This window comes from Manacus vitellinus, unplaced genomic scaffold (genome assembly GCF_001715985.3).
Source record: "Manacus vitellinus isolate BGI_N305 unplaced genomic scaffold, ASM171598v3 scaffold_1_pilon, whole genome shotgun sequence".
NCBI classification, from domain to species: domain Eukaryota; kingdom Metazoa; phylum Chordata; class Aves; order Passeriformes; family Pipridae; genus Manacus; species Manacus vitellinus.
The window spans coordinates 12137354-12156885 of record NW_021939396.1 but is presented as its reverse complement, the minus strand read 5'-3'; the positions used below and the strand labels follow the sequence as shown (position 1 = coordinate 12156885).

The 19532-nt window shown below is 37.7% G+C and overlaps 1 protein-coding gene across 1 annotated transcript in view; it reads right to left on the bottom strand.

Annotated features, from left to right (window-relative positions):
- MRPL13 (mitochondrial ribosomal protein L13) overlaps positions 1 to 19532 on the bottom strand; it is a 30405-nt gene that overhangs the window by 3632 nt on the left and 7241 nt on the right. Inside the window, exons 5-6 of the mRNA XM_008929247.3 lie at positions 11939 to 12025; positions 11476 to 11597 (exon numbers count right to left, since the gene is read on the bottom strand). Of these exons, the coding sequence (XP_008927495.2) occupies positions 11476 to 11597; positions 11939 to 12025 (209 nt within the window). The remainder of the gene's footprint in view (positions 1 to 11475; positions 11598 to 11938; positions 12026 to 19532) is intronic.

Sequence of the window (19532 nt, the reverse complement as noted above, 5' to 3'; positions counted from 1 at the left end):
TGCCAAGAAAGCCAATGTCATCCTGTGCTGCATTAGGCTAAGTACTGCCTGCAAGTCAAGGGAGGTGATCCTGCCCTCTGATCAGTGCTAGTGAGGCCTCACCTGGAGTGCTGTGTCCAGTTCTGGGCTCCCCAGTACAAGAGAGACATGAACACACTGCAGAGTCCAACAAAGGACCACAAAGTTAATTGTGGGATTATGGGACTGGAGCACCTCACACAGTCAGGCTGAGAGAGCTCTGACTGTTCAGCCTGGAGAAAGGAAGGCTCTGGGGGATGTCACTAATGTATACAAATATCTGAAGGGAGCGTGTGAAGAGGACAGAGTGGAGGACACTGACAAGACTGAGAAAATGGGCACAAACTGAAACATAGGAAGTACTGTCTGAACATCAGGAAACACTTTTTTGCTATGAGAGTGACCAAGCACTGGAACAGGTTGCTCAGAAAGACTGAGCAGAAAGAATGGAGTCAGAAAGACTCCATTCCATCCTTGGCGACAGTCCTGGGCAAATGGCTCTAAGTGGCCCTGCTTGAGCCAAGGGTTTGGACCAGATAACCTCCAGAGGTCCCAACTACTTAATTCTAGCCTTCTGTACAATGATGCAGTTAAAATTGCTTTTCAGACAAAACTGTAACTGTGAATTCTGCTTAGACACTGAAGACAGAATTTAAAATGGCAAACTTTAGCCCAAGGACGCAAGTCTTTTCAAGTCATCTCTAAAGTCAGTGAAGAAAGGCAGGACTTCCCCAGAATACTTTAATTAAAGATTCATTCTAGTTATTCCAAATGGAGTTTAGACTACCTGTTTGACTAATACTGAAATCTGGTGATCATACATGTGCTTCCCTAACCACCCCCACCAACTCTAACATACACCACTTTGTGGAGCTGCATAAAACAAGCTTATCTTTAATCTAGCTCAGTCCCCTGATTCTCCATTCTGTTGCCACACAAGCAGAATGGAAAGGTGGGAAAAGTGATGGATGATATTTAAAACCTAGCTTTTTTGCTGGAAAAAATGCTAATGAAGCTATGACCTCAGCCTTTGAATATCTCAGAGGGCAAACAGAAACTAACAGCACAGAAAGAACTACTTGTATAGTTGCAACTACGATGGAACCCCCCACTCCACAGAACATTCAATATTCTTTTCAGTGTGATGTGAAATGTCCTTTTCCAAGGGTATTTTTCCTGTCAAACTGGACAGGACAGAGACCCTTTCCAATAGTTAAATGTGTTCAACTTTCAACTCCTGGAGTGAATATTTATTTACATCAACTCTGAACAGACTTGCTGCACAGCTCCATCTTTATTAAATTCTTGTCAGCACATTCCAGCAATGATGCTTCCTTTTGCCTAGCAATGTTTTGTGGAGGTAAAACAGCCTCAGAAAAAATAAAATGAGGGGTGTATATGTGTGTGTGTTACTCCGTGAACACCAAATCTAAGGGATCAACAGTCAGTGTTATACTGCAACTAATTTGATTTCAAAAATATACAGGACAGTTTCACCACCTTATTTCTCAGCAAGCAAGAGAACACCTTATGATACAGTCCTTACAGCAGACAAGTGAAAAATAGCATTACTTACCTCATAGAAATAATAAGGTTAAGACTTTAGCGTAATATATGACAGTGTCTATTTTATATGTAAAGCAGTCATTTTACAATCCAATCCTTTAAAATATTTTCTCTTAATTTTTAATGACTCAGAATTTTTAATAATTCAGAATACCTCTTCAAAACTACATATCTTAACCCAAATTATTTTGTTTTTTAGAACTTCTAAATGCATTGGGATTAGCTATATATTTTCTACCATATAATTTATGGCAGACGTTGCCCTTCCTTCTTCTTCCAAAAGAAGTTACACACCTGCCTAGTTTCTTCAACCACATGCTGCTGATAAATAGCACTTGATAACATGACCCTATCTTCTTTCAAACTCAAAACCCCTCGACAGTCATCTCTCCATAAACAATCCCTACCCACACTGCTTTGTTGATATTTTCCATTGTCTAATACTTTCCAAAACAAGTTGTATGAAGTCAAATTTCATGGAGTTAACTACAGTAATCTGTGTGCTTGCAAGCCTGCGTTAATGACTGCTAACTTATGTTTTCAAACATGCCTCTGCTGAGGAATAGGACTGTCAGTGCTGCAGAAGAAGTGAGTGACCTGTCAATACCTGCTCTTGACTCAGCAATGCACACCTGGTGCAGAAACTTTGAAGATCTCAAATTGCATTTTTCTCTTCATCTGTGGGCAATTATCTCACCATTGGAGAACGTGACCCAGAGAGCTGGGGTTCCCTGGACTTTCTGCAATCTCACCAGCAAAAACAAAGAGTGTTCAGAAAGGATTTACCCTTGCTTCAGCACTGCAAAAGGTCAGTGCCTTAGGGCTAAGTAATGCCACAGGCTAATAAACTGACAGAGATGAGAGCAGTGGTACAAGAGCAAAAGTTGAAAAGGATAGGCTTAGAATTCTGTTAAGATATTACTGTTTCCATGAATAGAGAAACCACTCCAGATACATTAAACCCCCCCTAAAAATTAATAAACATCCTGTATGAAAGGCACATCCTTCTCTTCCATTCACAGTCTTCCCAATGCTCCCTATTACCTGAAAAATTTTATGTCTGGTAAGCTTCCCACTTGCATGGGTTATCCATCAAAAACAAAACCAAATAAGTATCAGTCTTAACTCACAGTTACTGAAATGTTTTAAGAGTAACTCATGCCGGAGAGTTTTAGGTCTGTGGCTGCTATGGTAGCTTTTTTCCCACTGTTTTTTTTTTTTTCCACTTTCTCCCACCCTCTTTCCTGCTGAACAGTGGAGAGTTCCCCAAACAACTGAAGGAGTCTTCAGTATGACTGTGTAGTTTTACAGAAGCTCTCCGTGATTTCCTTACACAAATGTCAAGAATTTTAAGAAACAAGGATAAAATCTCTCTAAACTTGGCTGAAAATCTAAAACATGCAAAGAAATGTGGTTTAATTGGTGTTAAAGTACTTCTAAACTACCCCTACTTTTTTTTAAGTAGTTAACCAGTGATATCCACTGGGTCATAAATGTATCGTTCAGGAGAGTTTATAAACAGCACAGTTTCAAAGAGATGACAGATAGGGGAAGATCAATTAGTGAAAAGATTTTGTGGACTGATCATGCCACTTAGTATTTAGCCCTCAGCCACTCTTTGATCCAATTAGTCTGTGGTAGGAGGCACGCTGGATCTGTATTACTGCAATGCTCTTCTTCGTAATTATGGAAATCCCAATCATAGGAATGTGGAATTATTGCTAACTGATGACAGTCATTTGCTTACACAGGATAGTTCTATGGCTCAACTTTCATATTCCCTTATTAAGGGCAAGAGGTGGGTTTTAGCCTTTTCTCATAAGAAAGGGTTCCAAATAATTTGTTTTTGTATAAAACTCATGCACAATACACACACCATGAAATTTGTGGTCCATCTGGCACATATTTTAAGGTTAATTTATGAATAAACTATGAAATTTTGAGTATCTTAAGACTCCTTCTTATGGACAAACTTCAAGAGAGAGCCAAGATTTACTGTAAACTCTAAAACAAAAGACATATATATATTTTTCAGGTACACTTTGCAAGTTGAGCCAAAGTCAATAGATATTAGGTAAGTGCACTATAGCTAAAGGGCATTTTTGAATATGTCACCTTTTTCACTAACCACACTAGTAAATCAAAAAACAAGGATTAGACATGGTTGTCATTCTCTGTAAAACCAAATTATGTGGTTGCACTCAAATATCAACAGTTTGGAGCTGGGGGGGGTAGCTCTGTGCCTCTGGTAAAATAATCAGTGAAACAGCTAATGACATTTAAACTATCATTAAATTTCCAATAACCACTGTGGCCTATCCTAAACCATGAACTTGTTCTGCCTGGGGCACAAGAGCCTTTTCCATGTTGGTGTAGTTCTCATGCAGACTATTATCTTGGCTAAAAAGCATTTCTACAAGTATAACTAATTTTGATTGGAGAATAAACCACAGTTACAGAAACTGCTTTTTGTAACAAAATAGAGTAAGAAAAGACGATACTGCTATGACAGTACAGCCATCATGATTAACCCTCTTCTGCACAAACACTTAAGATTTACCTTTTGTGGTCCTCAGCTGCAGCTTATTTTCTTTTTTTCTACATAAAACTAGCACTTGTTTTAATTCTTAACAAGTGTCCTTAAGTCAAGTTACCTAAACCAATGTTATATGCATTTAGGTACTCCTAGTGAAATTAAGAATGGCTTATTACAATTTAAAATAAAGTGGCCACAACCCAGTTTCTATAAAAAGAAAATATGCAAAACTGATCTAAGATGTTTAAAAATTACTGTAATTCCCAAATTTTGACGTGGATTACATTATTTCTGACTGGAAAATGATTTAAGTTAAATCAATGCAAAGTACACCTAAATTTCATCTTGGTATGACAATGCTTTTTGCAAATGAAAGGTTTCTCTTTAAGTGATATATTCTGCTAAAAACTGTACGATTGTAGAAAGAACAGCATTGCACACTTGGCTTTGGACAAAGAATTACGTTATTCTTCAAATAAATAGAGGACTGGGTGAAGAAATGGTGAAATAATTTCCAGACTTGCTGTCAGCACCAGAAGTGAAAAAAGGAAATCTAGACATTTATAAAAGAGCAATTAAAAAATAATCTAACTGTAATTTCACCTGGGCAAGTAGTTCAACAGTATCATTTACAACCATTTTCCTACTGCTTGTCAAATTTCCATTAATTTAGTTTCTACTTTAGCACAGGAGATCAACAGATTTTAAGGGAAGGGAAAAGTAGCTTTAGAACTTTCTTTTTGGGAGCCTCTTCAGGCAGCTCAAGTAAAAGGGCCCAGTTACCCATTCATTATCTCTGACCTTCAACTCTAATTTTAGATAGAATGTAAGCTGCCCTCAGGTAAAGGGTATGGGAATCAGTAGCACTGATGTGTTTCAGGTATGCCAGAGAAAAGCCAGGAATTAATTTCAATTGGCTAAACAATCTGAACAGGAATTTGTTGGATTTTTAAGATGATTGAGCTACTGACCCTTCTCAGTTAGTGCTTAGTTGCTGCCTGAAGTTAAAACCTCATGTAGAGGAGAGAAATTTGCTTCTTAAGTATCTGTGTGGCTTTTTGCCCACTGGAATGTAGATCCAGCTCTGGTAGTCTGAAGTGTGAGATTTGGTAACCTTCAAATCTCCTGTTAAACAAAATGCTACACAAAATCCCAATATATTTTTATGCCCTTACTATTAAAAAAGTCACCAGTGATAGTTCCTAGATTTTACTGGGGGTTAATGATATCCAGTTAGTAAATGTAATTCTTAACGAGAACCGAAAAAGCCACAGAAAATAAACTTCCAGAGGGATTCCTCAAAGAGTACATTGGAACAGAACTGGGCTATTGGCAGGAGAGCTTTTTCCTGGTTTATAGTTTGCTTTTAGGAAAAAGTAAGACCAGCTCCAGTCTTCTCTTACAGAAGTTTGTGTTGGCCACCTCTTCTCTCAGCACTGATACATGCCAGCCCTGCTTTGTGAGAGAAGATGAGCACCCCAGTTGGAGGGGCAGTACTTATTCCCCACAGCCCAAAGATAAGAACCAAATATTACCATGCGAGACACTTGGAATTCAAACCCCAAAAAGCTGCAGCCACATTCTACAACTAAGCAGTAACTAAGAAAAAGACTGGAGAAATACTTATTTTAGTAGTGATTTTTTAAAGGCTAATAAATAAACTCGAGATGGTCCTTATAAATATAGCTCAAGATCTCACCATCTCTGGAGGAGATCTTTATGGCTTTCTCTCTGCACTTCTCCATATAACTAGAGTAACCAATCCCATAATTTTTCCTTTATTTATATTTCATAGTAGGAAAAAAAGCATTTTATAAACTTAGTAATGACTGCAAGTTATAATTTGTAACCACAACACATCACTGGAAATACTCCAAACATAATTTCTCTATGCAGTGAGGTGAGATGTCTTTTAGTGTTGGCTCCTTGTGAAGTTATCTGAAGACATTAACAGACAAAAAAAACTCATAAAAAAACCTGTCAGCATTTTGCATATATAAAAGTACTGTTCATAACATCATTTCAGCCACATAACCAGCATATCCCTGGCTTCTTCAGCTCTGTTACTCCATCCCAGAAATAATGTGGGTAACTAAAAATAGGAACCTACACTAGAAATTGTAGAATTGTGCAAGACAACAATTGCTGCAGCTCTTGTAAGAAAACAATCACAAAGGGCAGCTGTGGCTGAGAGGATCTGTAAATCCAGAAGCCTTTCCGTTTACCGATGCCCACAAATTTGTTTGCTGGGAACATGACAGTTGGCTTCTGGTTGGCTGAGTCTGGCAAGGCTGGTTTTAAGGACACAAAACCAGGTTGGAACTGGAGTAGCAGTTATCTTTAGCACAGAATGTGCATGAGCATTATCAGAGCCACCTGCAGTTCACAGGCATCCAACATGCTTGTGTTTCATCACCTACAAACTTTTCTTTCTGAGAACATTGTGATTCTCTGCTTTCAAAGCCCCGGAGTGTTGCTGATGAATTACCAGGAATCTTTGTGCCATGGTGTGGGGATGACACGCAGTGTCAGTGCTGGCACCCTGCCCAGCCCATGCTGCTCAGCTGAAACAAAACTACAGCTTCAGACCAGGTTCTGCAATCCGCTGCCTCAAAGCAGGATGTACAGATGGGGGTGGAAATCAGGCAAGTTACTCAGAAAAATAAACACCAAAAAGGTGTTTGGTTTTCTTAAACCAGATTTCAAAGTTTACAATACATTAAGTTTTAAAAACATCAAAAGTGTTCAAGAACTTTTCCCCCGAAAGGACAAGGGAGGGGCTGTCTGGCCAGAGGGGAGTTCCCAGGAGGGCTGGCAGTGGAACAGGCGCTCAGTATGCGGCAGCACCAGCCCGAGCACACTCCTGCAAATCAGATGGCTCTGCTTTCTTAAGGGAAACTCTCAGGAATGCATCCATCTTACTGCACCAACACAGAGCTGCTGTTCCATATATCTGGTAACATTCTTACTTAAATACTTCTTGAAAAACAATTTCCTGCCTTTAAAACTGTCTCAAAACATATATATACCCAGACAGTTAAAAAACTTTAAAATGGTATATAACAGGAAAATTCACCCATGAATCTGATGTGTCCTTGCTTTTATGGAACAGAATTGTTTGCTTAGTCATATGTGACTGGTAAATTCTGTAATGATTTCTGTGTAAAACTCATTTAAAAAGACATACAATCTGAAACTTCAAACACACTTGAAATAATGGTTTCATTCATAGTACAAAATTGAACTTTGTCAAAGGAACCAGTTTTTGATCTTTTCCCCCTCGAAATATGTCTGGGGAAAAGACATAATTTAACTTGTATCTACATGGTTTTCCACCACACTTAACTTCAGACCAGTAGGAACCTCTGCACAAGTTGGAAAGTCGTTTGGTTCCCATTATGGATAAAAGGAAAGAATGCTCAAAGAAAGCCTCTCTGACTAGAAATATTCTGACATTTAATTCTCCACTTTCATGGAACAGGATCCTGCTTGATGTCCCATCATGAACTCTGCTGTGGTGGAAGGAGGGGTGATGGGAAAGCTCTCCACTCTGAACACCAAATGATTTGTTGGGTTTCCACACCAGACCTGTGCTTTCCTTAAAAACTGTTTCTCTGTTTTAGAGTTCCACGTGGATATTGCATATTTCTCTGTGGTGGATCAGTCTCCAATTACCAGCAAAACAGCCCTTAAAAACATATCTACAGCAAGACACTTAGATATCCAATGAGACTGTTAGCAGCACTGACCATGTTGTCTTCACGTTCCAAATGAAAACTATATACATTATTATTTCAGATTAAAGAGAAAAAGGGTATTTTCATCCTAGAACTAGTAATTTCTCATATAAATTCAGTTATTTACATTAATTACCTATTATCTATCTTATGGCTATTTTACATATGGTGAGGTACATTTCTTGGGTGTAAGTTTTATTGTAAAACTTTAAAGATTAATTTTCTATTTATAATTGTGTTTACCTGTATTTATAGCCTTACATACCTTTAAGCAAGCTATGCTTTTCAATTGGTCTTTTTCATTACAGCATACAGCTATTTTAAAAGGCTGATATCAACTATTTTTTTTTCTGTAGAAAGAAGATGAACCACAAACACTGCTTCCCTGTAATTCCTCCTTTTTTAAAATCACTCTCAGAGGTATTTAGTTCCTATTTGAACCTCTACCCTTTGTTAAACAGGGTGGTCACCAGGCTCAGAACTTCATGGAAGACACATAATAATTAAAAACAAAAGTCACATAAGGCAAGAAGAATTAATAAAACCATCTGAAGAAAAAAACTTTTCTGCATCCTTCATTTTCTGGTTTATTGTAAGGACTACTCTTACTGCTTGGAAGCTATCTATAGGTTCTGCAGAAGCTCACATACCCAAGTCTACAACAAGGCTTTTTACATCCCAAATGCAGAATGCAGGACACAGAGGACAAGAACAGCCTACTCATTTTAGCACCATGTGTTTGTTCTCACACAGAGAACTAAGATCCTAGTACAGAATAACAAACAATAGCCCAAGGAAAAGCCAAACAGGACTACTAGTGCTAGTGCACTACTAGCAACCAGTGCACTGGGGTTTTTTAACACAATTTATTAAAATACTAATCTATTTTACTATCTGTGTTTGTTTACTTTCATCATACATAAAGAACCATAGAAAAATTTGCATCTGAAAGGACCACACTCCAAGTGGGACTAACTTCAACATTACATCAGGTTGCTCAGGAACCGTGTGGTGAGTTCAAAACATCTCCATGGCTGGAGATTCTAAAACCTCTCTGGGCATCCTGTCAGCTGGAAAGAATAAAATGATGAGGAACCCAGAGAGTCAGTTTTTCATTCTGAGATACACGTGTGTTTCTGCAATACTTGGATTTCCAAAAAATAACTCATGTTCCCTTCACATTTTCTCTTCTGAAATATTGTCAGGTAGTTGTTTTTTTGGTACATCTCAAATGATCAGATTTATACAATGATATTTTAACTAACTTCACTTTGATTTGTTGAACAAATCTGTCTCCTTTTTTGACTCATTTTTTGAAGAATGTTTTTGCTAGATGCCCCTAAAAAGAATATGTAAATACTTAAATCTTTGTCACTTCTACAGTCTTTCAAAGGAATAATGCAAACACTACTTGTTCCATGGGTTCACACACTGAAAAAGCTCAGAACACAGAGTCTATTACAGCTAGATATGCACACACCCTTTCTTTTAGTGAATTTGGTGCAAAGTTGTCTATTCTCAGACACTCCTGCTGGCAACAGTGACCGCTACAATTCACCTAGAATTGAGTCTCCTTCACAGACTTCTGTATTTTACCTACCACATCAAAAAGTTATTTTACCAAATTTGCTCAATTCTTTATCTTTTATTTCACAACTAAGCCCTTCTCCACATAGCACTCTGAATGCTAGAGAATCATAATAATACACTTACTCCCTCAGACAGGAAAAGCATTATTATTTTTCTCATTATTTCAAATTGGAAACTCTTCCCAACATCAAAACTGCTAAAAAAAGTGAGCTGAAGGTTAAATTAAAATTTAGCTATCTGACATTTATATCTGAGATTCACAATGGTCTGGCTGCAGGCCAGAACAAGAAGCCTGAAATCCAACAGTGATGAGCCCTGAGGCTTGGAGAGAGACAGCAGATAACCATCTTCACTCTTACCTCTCTGCTAGGTCTTACCAGTTCCTGAGTACAGAAAAGAAGGTAGGACTAAAGTCCAACATGGCAAAGGTATGGTAGCAGTGTTAGATATGCCTTCCTGCCCTTAAAAGTGGCTCTAGACAGAGTAGCTGACTGAAAGGAAAATTCTGGCCTAGTCTCTCCACTCAAGAGTGTCGAAATTCTCCCAAACTCCCCTGTTTTTCCATCCAGACCTCACGGGCTCCAATTCTCTCTGGCATTCTCTCACACTCATTTTAGACCCACTATTTCATTCCTCTCAGGTGCACCTATTCCTCTGGTTCTTCTCACCAGAGTACCCACTTGAGCTCCCCAGCCCTCCCATAGGAGAAGCACTATGATCCCCTGAGCTGAAAGCCTCCAAATCTGCTGCAGCTGCAGGGTTTCTAAGGCAGCGGCATTCCCCCACCTCCATAATTGGCAAGAAGCAAAAAGACTGTATATGGATAGCAGTTACCACCAATCAGTCTGGATGAGACTGCAGAGGAGAGAAATACAAAAAAAGGGAATGATTATTTTCCCTGTGCTTTCAATCCCTCCAGAAGGAATGGTTCCAAGAAATGATGTGAGGGGAATTCTAGCTTCAATAGTGTTTGTACCTGCAGATTTTCCTCAAGGATCAACATGCTGAAGTAGCCTTCTCAATGCTAAGATGAAGATATTAGGAAACTCAGTTTGACAACAATGACTAAATTAGATGGTAGCAAGTTTGTCCTTTGCCACACACACCTACGAGTCAACACATTTCAGGTGCCCTAGTGCTAAGGAGATGAACTCAACCAAGACTGTGGCAGTGAAGGGGGACAAAGAAACGCATTTCAAAAGCTCTGGCAGCATAACACCACTTCCTTTGACAATACAGATACTCCCAATTAGCTAGCTAAGCTAAGTGTCAGCTCCCCATTAGATTATTATGAGAGAGTCTTTATAAGTTTTAACATTAAAAACAGTTATACAAGACTATAACATGCCATATGACAGGAGAGGCTTATCAGCTTTACTCTAATGTACTGCAGAATTCTGGTCATTGATGCAGAGTCTAAATTTCTTCAGGGCTAATCCACTGAAATCTCATAGGAACAAGGACATATCAGCATCTTCAACTCCATCCCGTAGTGAGGATAAAAGCAAACACAACAATTTGTATAACTGATACAGGTTAGAAAACATCAAACCCAATGAACCTGCTTCAGCCCCGAAGAGGACTTAAAGCATTTACTGGATTCTGTTCTCTTCAACACAGACTGTAACACAGTGCCTTGATTACACAGAACTGACACACAGACTTTGTTTTAGTTTCATCTAGGATGAGAAGCCTAAGAAAACTCGCTTTTAATAAGCTTTTGAAAGCTCATAGAGCCACAGTTATGCATTATAGAGCATGTACACTCGAACTGGGTCATGAAGTTTTTTACTCATTTGGATGAAGAGTTGAAAACATGATTTCAAGTAAAGCTTTTCTCATTAAAATAAAGGCCAGAAATACAAAAAGCTTAGCAACCACTGTTCCTCGTTTTAATGATGGCCTCTCTCCAAAAAGAGATGACATAAACAGAAAAATCATTACTTTTTTTTTCTTACTAATAATGTGAGAGGCTACATAACACATATTCACTCAAAGCGTCCTTTAAAAAAAATCTAAGATACTTACGGAGTCCAAACCCTTGGAAACGCAGCAATTTCTTCTGGTGTATATTCATCTAACCTCCTGGGGACTGCACGTGGCTGAGGAATCTCTTGCAGAAGGTTCTTCTGTATATCTTCTGGAATAACCTGAGGCAGGTGAGAACAGTCTTAACTATCTCACAGTTTAAAAAACAACACCACTCCCAAAGACAGACCAAAATTTGTCAATACTACTGCATTCTTCATGCTAAGTGTCTGAACTAAATATAGAAGACAATCTCACACATGTCATGGATCTCACGGTTTTGTGAAATAATAAAGAAAAAAGCATCAACATTTCAACTATGTGTATATACACATATATATATTTAAAAAATCAGCTTGATTTTTTTTTCATTTACCTTCTTAGGACACAAGTGCTATTGCTAACACTCCCTCTTCACCTCCAAATCCCACATGAATGAAAATGTAACTGCATGACTACTCACATCCTCTGGGAACAGGTGTAGCCTCTGCATCATAGTTCTTCTCTGAAGGTTTTTTGGAAGCATTCTATAAACAGTCAGTTTAACAATCTGTAGAAAGATAACATGGTAACAAATAATCAGACAGGTTACAGATAATATGAAAAGGTAAGCTGTGTTTCCCTCTGTCCATTCCATTAGTCACTAAACCATTTTGCAGTCACCTTCTTCCATGCTGAAGAACACATTCAGCAGGTGCTCTAGACTAATTCAAAAAGAAGAAATACTTACTCCCCATCATATAAAGAGTTACTCTGACAGCCATATAGAAAATTTCAGCTTAGAAAGTTAAGAGTTATATTTAGCATTGTGGACGATTGCATATGATCATTCAACTTCAAAAACAACTGAGAAGCTTGTGGTTCTACAATAGCTCTACAATACTCCATATTGTATTGCACATTTATATACACATATTATTGAGGAAAAAAATAAAATAGGCTCTGACACATTTCCCAAGTGTTCCCAGCAACTAGTTTAACAGTGTAATTTGCTGTGTTTGAAACTGCTTTATAATTAATGCTTTGTATCTTAAGCAAAGCTGACATACCAACACACTCCATTATGAACATACTATATATATTTATAATGATTAGTTACAGATGAACAATCTCACTTCTGAGCATCAGGAATGAATAGAATTTGTACATCTACACTAAATAATGCTCAATGAAAAGTAAACAAAGTTCAACAGGATTTTCCCTTGGACTCCAGTATAGATGCCTCTAATTTAAATACAAAACACATTGTTATGGAATTCACCCAGACGGGGAACATTTGTACACGTAAAACAAGGCACATGACTGTAGGAGACACAAAGGGTTTTAAAAAGGACAGCAAAGCATTTAGAGGTAGATTTACATGCAATTCTGTAGGTAAAATGTGTGTTCCAAGCCACCTGGGCATAAACTATTTCCAAATCAGAAACTACCCAGGCACACTTAGTGCAATGTTAAGCTCATGTCAATAAGACACACTGAAATGCAGGGCACTAAGCACAAAAAAACCTTCCAGGCATCTGGACATTTTGAAAAGTGTATTGAGCAAAGTTGCTTTTTTTTATAACATTAACTAAAGGAGTTCAATTGAAATTTTAGAGACAATCACTGAGTTCCCAGCTGGAACCATGTAGTTAAGACAGATTTTCAGGTGTTATGCAGCCAGTACCACAGATCCATGGACAAATACAGTAAATCAAGATGACAGAAGAAATATATAGGTCAGGCAGAATAATCTATAATGTTGATACCTTCTTTAATAAAAATTAATAAGTATTTATTAAAAACCAAAGATGAAAACTAATGCTTTTGAGGGATAAAAATTATTCATGCTTGTACAGCAAACTGCAGTTTATTTAGGTCAATATAGGGTTAGACAAAGGCAAGATGAAGACAGAAAATGAAAGTGCACCAGTTTACTTCACTGAATGCTGAAAACGAAGTGAGACACCAAAACGATACAAGAAAATACACAGATATTAAAAGCCCTCTTACCATTAGTAATTTTCATTTTGTACACTTATTTGCCTTTCTATCCAGCATTTTTCCTTATAGCAAATGAAAGATCAAAATACATCAGATCTAAACCAGCAATCCCAGAGACTTCACAACACATTGCCTAACTGTGGGGATTTTTTTCTTTATCTAAAAATTACTTTTAACTTCAGGCTCTGATAGAACCAGTAATAACTTCTTAGACTAATAAACTGTACACACACAGTCCAACATGTTACCTTTGACCTACAGATACACAGAGCTAGTTATTTAATGATTTCAGTCCAATGAAAAGAGAGACTTTAAAATACTTTAATGAACATTATGTTCAGAGTTTTATTTCTTCAAACAACCAGTGTTCATGACTGGTTTTTGATCTTCCTCTGCAGCATGTGGCACAGCCACCTGTTGAAATGAACCAGTGTGGTAGAACAGCTGGTCTGTTCTGGTTATAGATACTTCTGACTGGTGAATATGTTCTGATTTTTCTAGCCAAAAGAGAACAGTTCAGTAGTAAAAATGTGCCTATTAAAAAAAAGTCCACTCTCTAAAGAATTACTGATTTTATATGCTCAAGTTTTAACAATGAAAAAATACTTTCAATATTGTGTACAGTCACTGCAGCACTGACAACCTCAGGTTGTGACAGACTTACATAAAAACAGGGCTTGAAGAATGCTAATGGATAATGAATGAGCATGGATAACCATATACCCAATAATGGTTTCTGTAGGTAAGTATGCTAAATGCAACAAGCATGATCCAAAGCATGCCTATGGTACATTGGCCAATCTCCACGCTGTTCAAGAACTCATTTGCCTTTCCCTGTCCTCTCACACATGCAAGAAGTTCATAACTTCATAAGTTCAGAACAAGACCCTGCACAGAAAAATCATGCTCACATGAAGCAAAACCCACTTTTTACTGCCAGGAAACCATGGAGTCATAGAACGGTTTGGGTTGGAAGGGACTTGTGAAGGTCACCTAGTCCAACCCCTGCAATCAGCAGGGAAATCTTCCACTAGACCAGGTTGGGTCAAAGCCCCATCCAACCTGACCTTAAACACTTCCAGGGATGGGGGGGCATTCACAACTTCTCTGGGACAGCTGTTTCACTTTCTCACCACTCTCACATTAAAAAATTTCTTCTATATGTCTAATCTAAATTTAAATCTCTTTCAGTTTAAAAACATCACTCCTTGTCCTGTCACTACGGGCCTTGATAAAAAAATCTGCCCCTATCTTTCTTATAGGTGCTGTTTATACACTGAAATGTCAAAATAAGGTCTCCCCAGAGTCCGCCCTTCTCTAGGCTGAAGAACTCCAACTCTCTCAGCCTTTCCTCATAGGAGAGGTGTTACATCCCTCTTATCATCTCTGTGGTCCTCCTCTGGACCTGCTCCAACAGGTCCATGTCTTGCCTGTGCTGGGGGCCCCGAGCTGGACACAGTACGCCAGGCAGGGTCTCACAAGGGCAGAGCAGAGGGGGAGAATGACCTCCTTCACCCTGATGGCCACGCTGCTTTTGATGCAACCCAGGACTGTGATTTACTGCAAGGTCATTAGTCCAGCTGTGGAACAGAAGACCATACAGGGAGCCAGGACAGAAAGCAGTGCTGGAAAACGACTAGCTTCCTTCACAGTAACTTCTGCCTCAAAGACTCTTATATGAGCCAAAACAAATTCAAACCCAGCTCCTGGAAAGACAAAGTTTACATCCAAGTCCTTGCCCAAAATTCTGCCTACACCCTCACTCTAACTGGTGTGATGACAAGACAAAGAAGCCAGTAAAGCACAGGCCTAACTGAGGTTGCACAAACTGCTTTTGCACCTAGAGTAAGGTTGTGTAGCAGAAAAGGCAGATAAAACCAGCAATACTTACAGGGTGTTAGGTAAGCAAGGGCTCTCATGTTACGTGAACATGCTCAAATTTTATTAAAAATACACCAACCCTAAATAAAAAAGATAAAAAAGTATGGAATTGCAAGAAAAAGTCTGCTACTGAACCCATGCAAAACCCAAACCCAGACTCAATGCTCCCTGAAAACACACATCAGAATGTGTTGTTTCTTTCAGGAATTAACAATAACAACAGATCTTTCTATATGCCTGTAATATACTTCTAATAAAAGACAAATATTATTGTTTTCTATGTGATTATGCTTACTTTGAACTATTAAAGTAACTAGAGTTTAATTTTACATGAAAGCTATAAAACCCAGTGATTTCTGTGGGATTTCAGACTGGTGAAGAGGTCTACCTACCCACAGGTTCAAGGCAACCTTGATCTCAGTTTAAAACTAACTAGCACAGTTTAACAGTTTATTCAGTTGTGTATGGATTCCTACTGCCTCCTCCCCCCGTCCTCTATCTTTAGTACTAGTAATGTGTAAAATTCCATGTCCTCATAAATACTCACTCCTAAAGAGCATGAAACTTTCTCCATCAGGTAAAGATATCCACCATCAGATGTATACAGACACTACAGCATTAATATTTGGAGATTTTTGTACTACTGGAATGCTGTTTGCCCCAGTTTCTTTTGAATTACAAAATTCCTATTGGCTTTAATTACATCTGTCATCTTGAATGTTGCAATATCCTTTTCCCCAAGTTTGCTAATTAATATACTCACAGCATAGACATGCTCTTAATAAGTTACATGATACTATGCTTTTAGTTTCCAGTTTAAAGGGCTAAGTAGGAGAGAAATCTGAAGGCTGTTCTATTAAAACTCTTGCCCTTTCAATCCCTTATTGCATGTTACTACATTTTATGAGTACAAATAAATTAAAATGTATTTATTTGAAACACCGTGGGCCTTAAACATTTCAATTTTTGTGACAAGCTTTGGCTTACGTGCAACTCGCAGACTACGTCTAACGGAGAACAAGTTCTGAGAAAGATTCTTTGCCAGATAAAACATACTTTAAAGATGAAAATCAACAGAGCAATACCACTCCTGGTACTTAGAAGCACAAAATAACTGGCTGAATTTCCAGGAGAAAGTCTACCATAATAGCTGAATTAAGTCCAGTAATCAACAGGAAGCAATTCTAGAACATGGGAAGGACACAGTGCTCCAGAGAAAACAAAGTTTTTAATTACAAGGCACACCAAAAAAACCCTAGAGGAATTTCAGGAGATACACCAGTTTCTCAGAGGTACACTTTGATACTACATCTTCCTTCTATCAGTTCATGGTTTTCTGTTCTGTATACAATATTGTTCTTTTCACCACATGTTATAAAAACATATAAAGAACTTCATCTTTCTAGCTCTGACAGTTGTACAAGTAGTACAGCAACAGTGAATGTACTCAATGCTGCCATAAGAATCATTTGGTCACAGACAAATTAAACTTCCATTGTATGCCATTTGGCTTTCCACTACTGTTCAGCACTTAAAAACATAGAAGTTGAATGTTTTCTTTAAATTAATATACTAACTTGCCTTGCATATTCAAATAAGGAACAGATTAAGATCTTTTTAATAGAAGTATTTATTTTTGTGTATTATGAACCAAAAGACCAAGTCAGCTCTAAGACTAATTCAGATCACCTAGAGGTTTCAAGATAACATGTTCCATAACAATATTCTCTTCCCCATGCCAAACTAACTTCTGTGTGCGTGCTAAGTCAGACTTTGAAGTTTTGCTCTACTTAATTAAAAAACATTATTCCACAGTAATAAAAGAAAACCCTATTACATCTAGTGTTTCAGTAACTGGCTTGTAGCATGTATGTATTATTGTATCGAGTATCCTTTACTGATGCAAAGAAAATACGTTCTCAAATACCAACAGCAAGATTTAACTGTGTTTTCTGTCTGAGCTTCTCTTCAAAAGACCATTATTATGCAGATACAATAGCAAGTCTATACGTGCAAGCAGTTGCTAAAGGGCATTCAAAAGGAGAATTAGAACATTTTAAGCCCCTTCCAATCAGTGCCAGCAGCTGAACAAACCAGAACCCTGACACCCCCGGAGGCTCCCTCCCAGCACATTTCCACTGAGCTACTCTGCTTCACTTAATAATCTTCCCTATCAGGTAACATTCATTCTGAACAATTATTGCCTCTTATTTCTCTGTCAAAGGTGATACAACCTCTGAATACTGCAAAGGTCAGTCCTCTCACTGAGCACTTGTTCTTAGCCAAAGGTAATTTCTTTTCTTTTTTTTTTTTGAGGTGAGTTTCTGATGCAGCCAAAAAAAAAAAAAAAAAATCAATCCAAGTTTTGCTTACCTTTCGAATTAGAAACAGAATAACAATTGCTTGAAAACTTTGTCCTGACAGGATTACTATCTGGTTCTACAGATTAGATCTGTAAACATATTTTGCAGGCTTTTTAATGAAGAGCTGTAATATTTTCCCAGAAAGTTTTTTCAAGTAATTTTTGTTCCCTCTCAAATCTGAGATTTAGAAGTACATCTTTTAGTCTTTCTGTATCAAGTACTTAGTAGCCTAATTTTGCAAGTGCTGGTCCCATGCCTATCAGTGGTTTTCCAGCTAAACAAAACTTCTGCAGGTTTTATCAAAAACAAACAAGAAAACCCCAAACTTCTATGAATTCCAAACAGCTGCATCTCACATCAAAGGGTTTATACGTTTCCTTTATTTTCAAAAGACTCTTGGCAAAGAAAATGCACCATACCTTTCAATCAGATTTTTCTTAGCAACCTCCAATGGAAATTAATGCTGCCTAATAATCTTCTAAGGGATTATTCCTACCATACAGAATATTAGTACTATATTAACTGAAGAACAGAGTGGCTATTTCAAACTACAACAATAGTTATGTTGCACCTAAAGAACATATTTAATACTCTTGCATATGAATGGTCCAAGAATTTACACTAAAACTAAGTCAGACAAATAAAAGGCTGAAACATGAAGAAGCTTTTTTTTTTTTTAGTAAGCACTTCCTAAAGTAGCCCAGCACACTCCAACAGATCACAGCTATCCAGAAGAGCACACAACTGAAAATACTAGAAATTTTAAACAGATTCACAGATACTCCCCTCCTCGTGCCACCCAATTTAATTCACAGGTATTAAAGGTAAAAATATGTTAGACTGTGTACTTCCGTATCTTTTTTGTCATTTTTTCCCTTCCATGAAACCAAATTTTTCTGAAGTGCTGAAAACCTTGGCACAATGAACACGGAACTTTAAGCTCTATACAAAACATGAACTATGCAGACCTCTTTTTGTATTCCCTGTCCCATATTAACATAAAAGATACTTAGCAGTGGGAAAAAAAGTAATATTTTGTCAATCTCAGAGACAAAATTATATATTTGAGATTAAACATTTATGATTGGACAGATTGGGTTTTTTATTCTTTTCAACAAAGGAAAAACTACAAATGGTTGCCATGGAAGGCTTTCAAGACGTGTCTGGATGAATCTCCAGCAGCGTTATGTGACATAACAGCCAACATTACTTTGAGTGGGAGATTGGACTAGAGATTTCCTGAGACTCCCTTCCACTTGAACCATCCAATGACCCTATGAAAAAAGGCACATGTACATTCAAATTCTGCACAAATCCTTCTGAAACAATACCTACCACCTGCAAGGAATACAAAATTTCAAAGTTAGTAGGATAGATACAATGAGGTCAACTTCCATTAAGTGAGAATATCATTTCATCATCGTGTGTTGGTATCTTATGAAGGAACTAGAAATGATCAAGGATGACACTACAGTAACCTTGTCTAAATTCTAACAATTATACTTATGACTTTTCAGCCCCCCACGAAAGCATAAACTATAGCATTTTGCATCAAATTACTCATTATAATCTTTTTATTAGCTGTGAACCAGGTTTTCCTAAAAACAGTCTCTCTGTATACTAGAAACAAAACTATAATAGAAAAATATTTATCTTGGGGATTTGTATGTTTGAATTCAGATATATGTAAGTAAAGACAATGCTAAGCAGTACTGCAGTCCTACTATAAACACACACTCTTCGAGTCTCATATAAAGTGAAAATAAGTCATATCCATTGCAAAATCTCTATGTAGCAAGATTACAACATCCTTTTCCTTGGAAGTAGTCT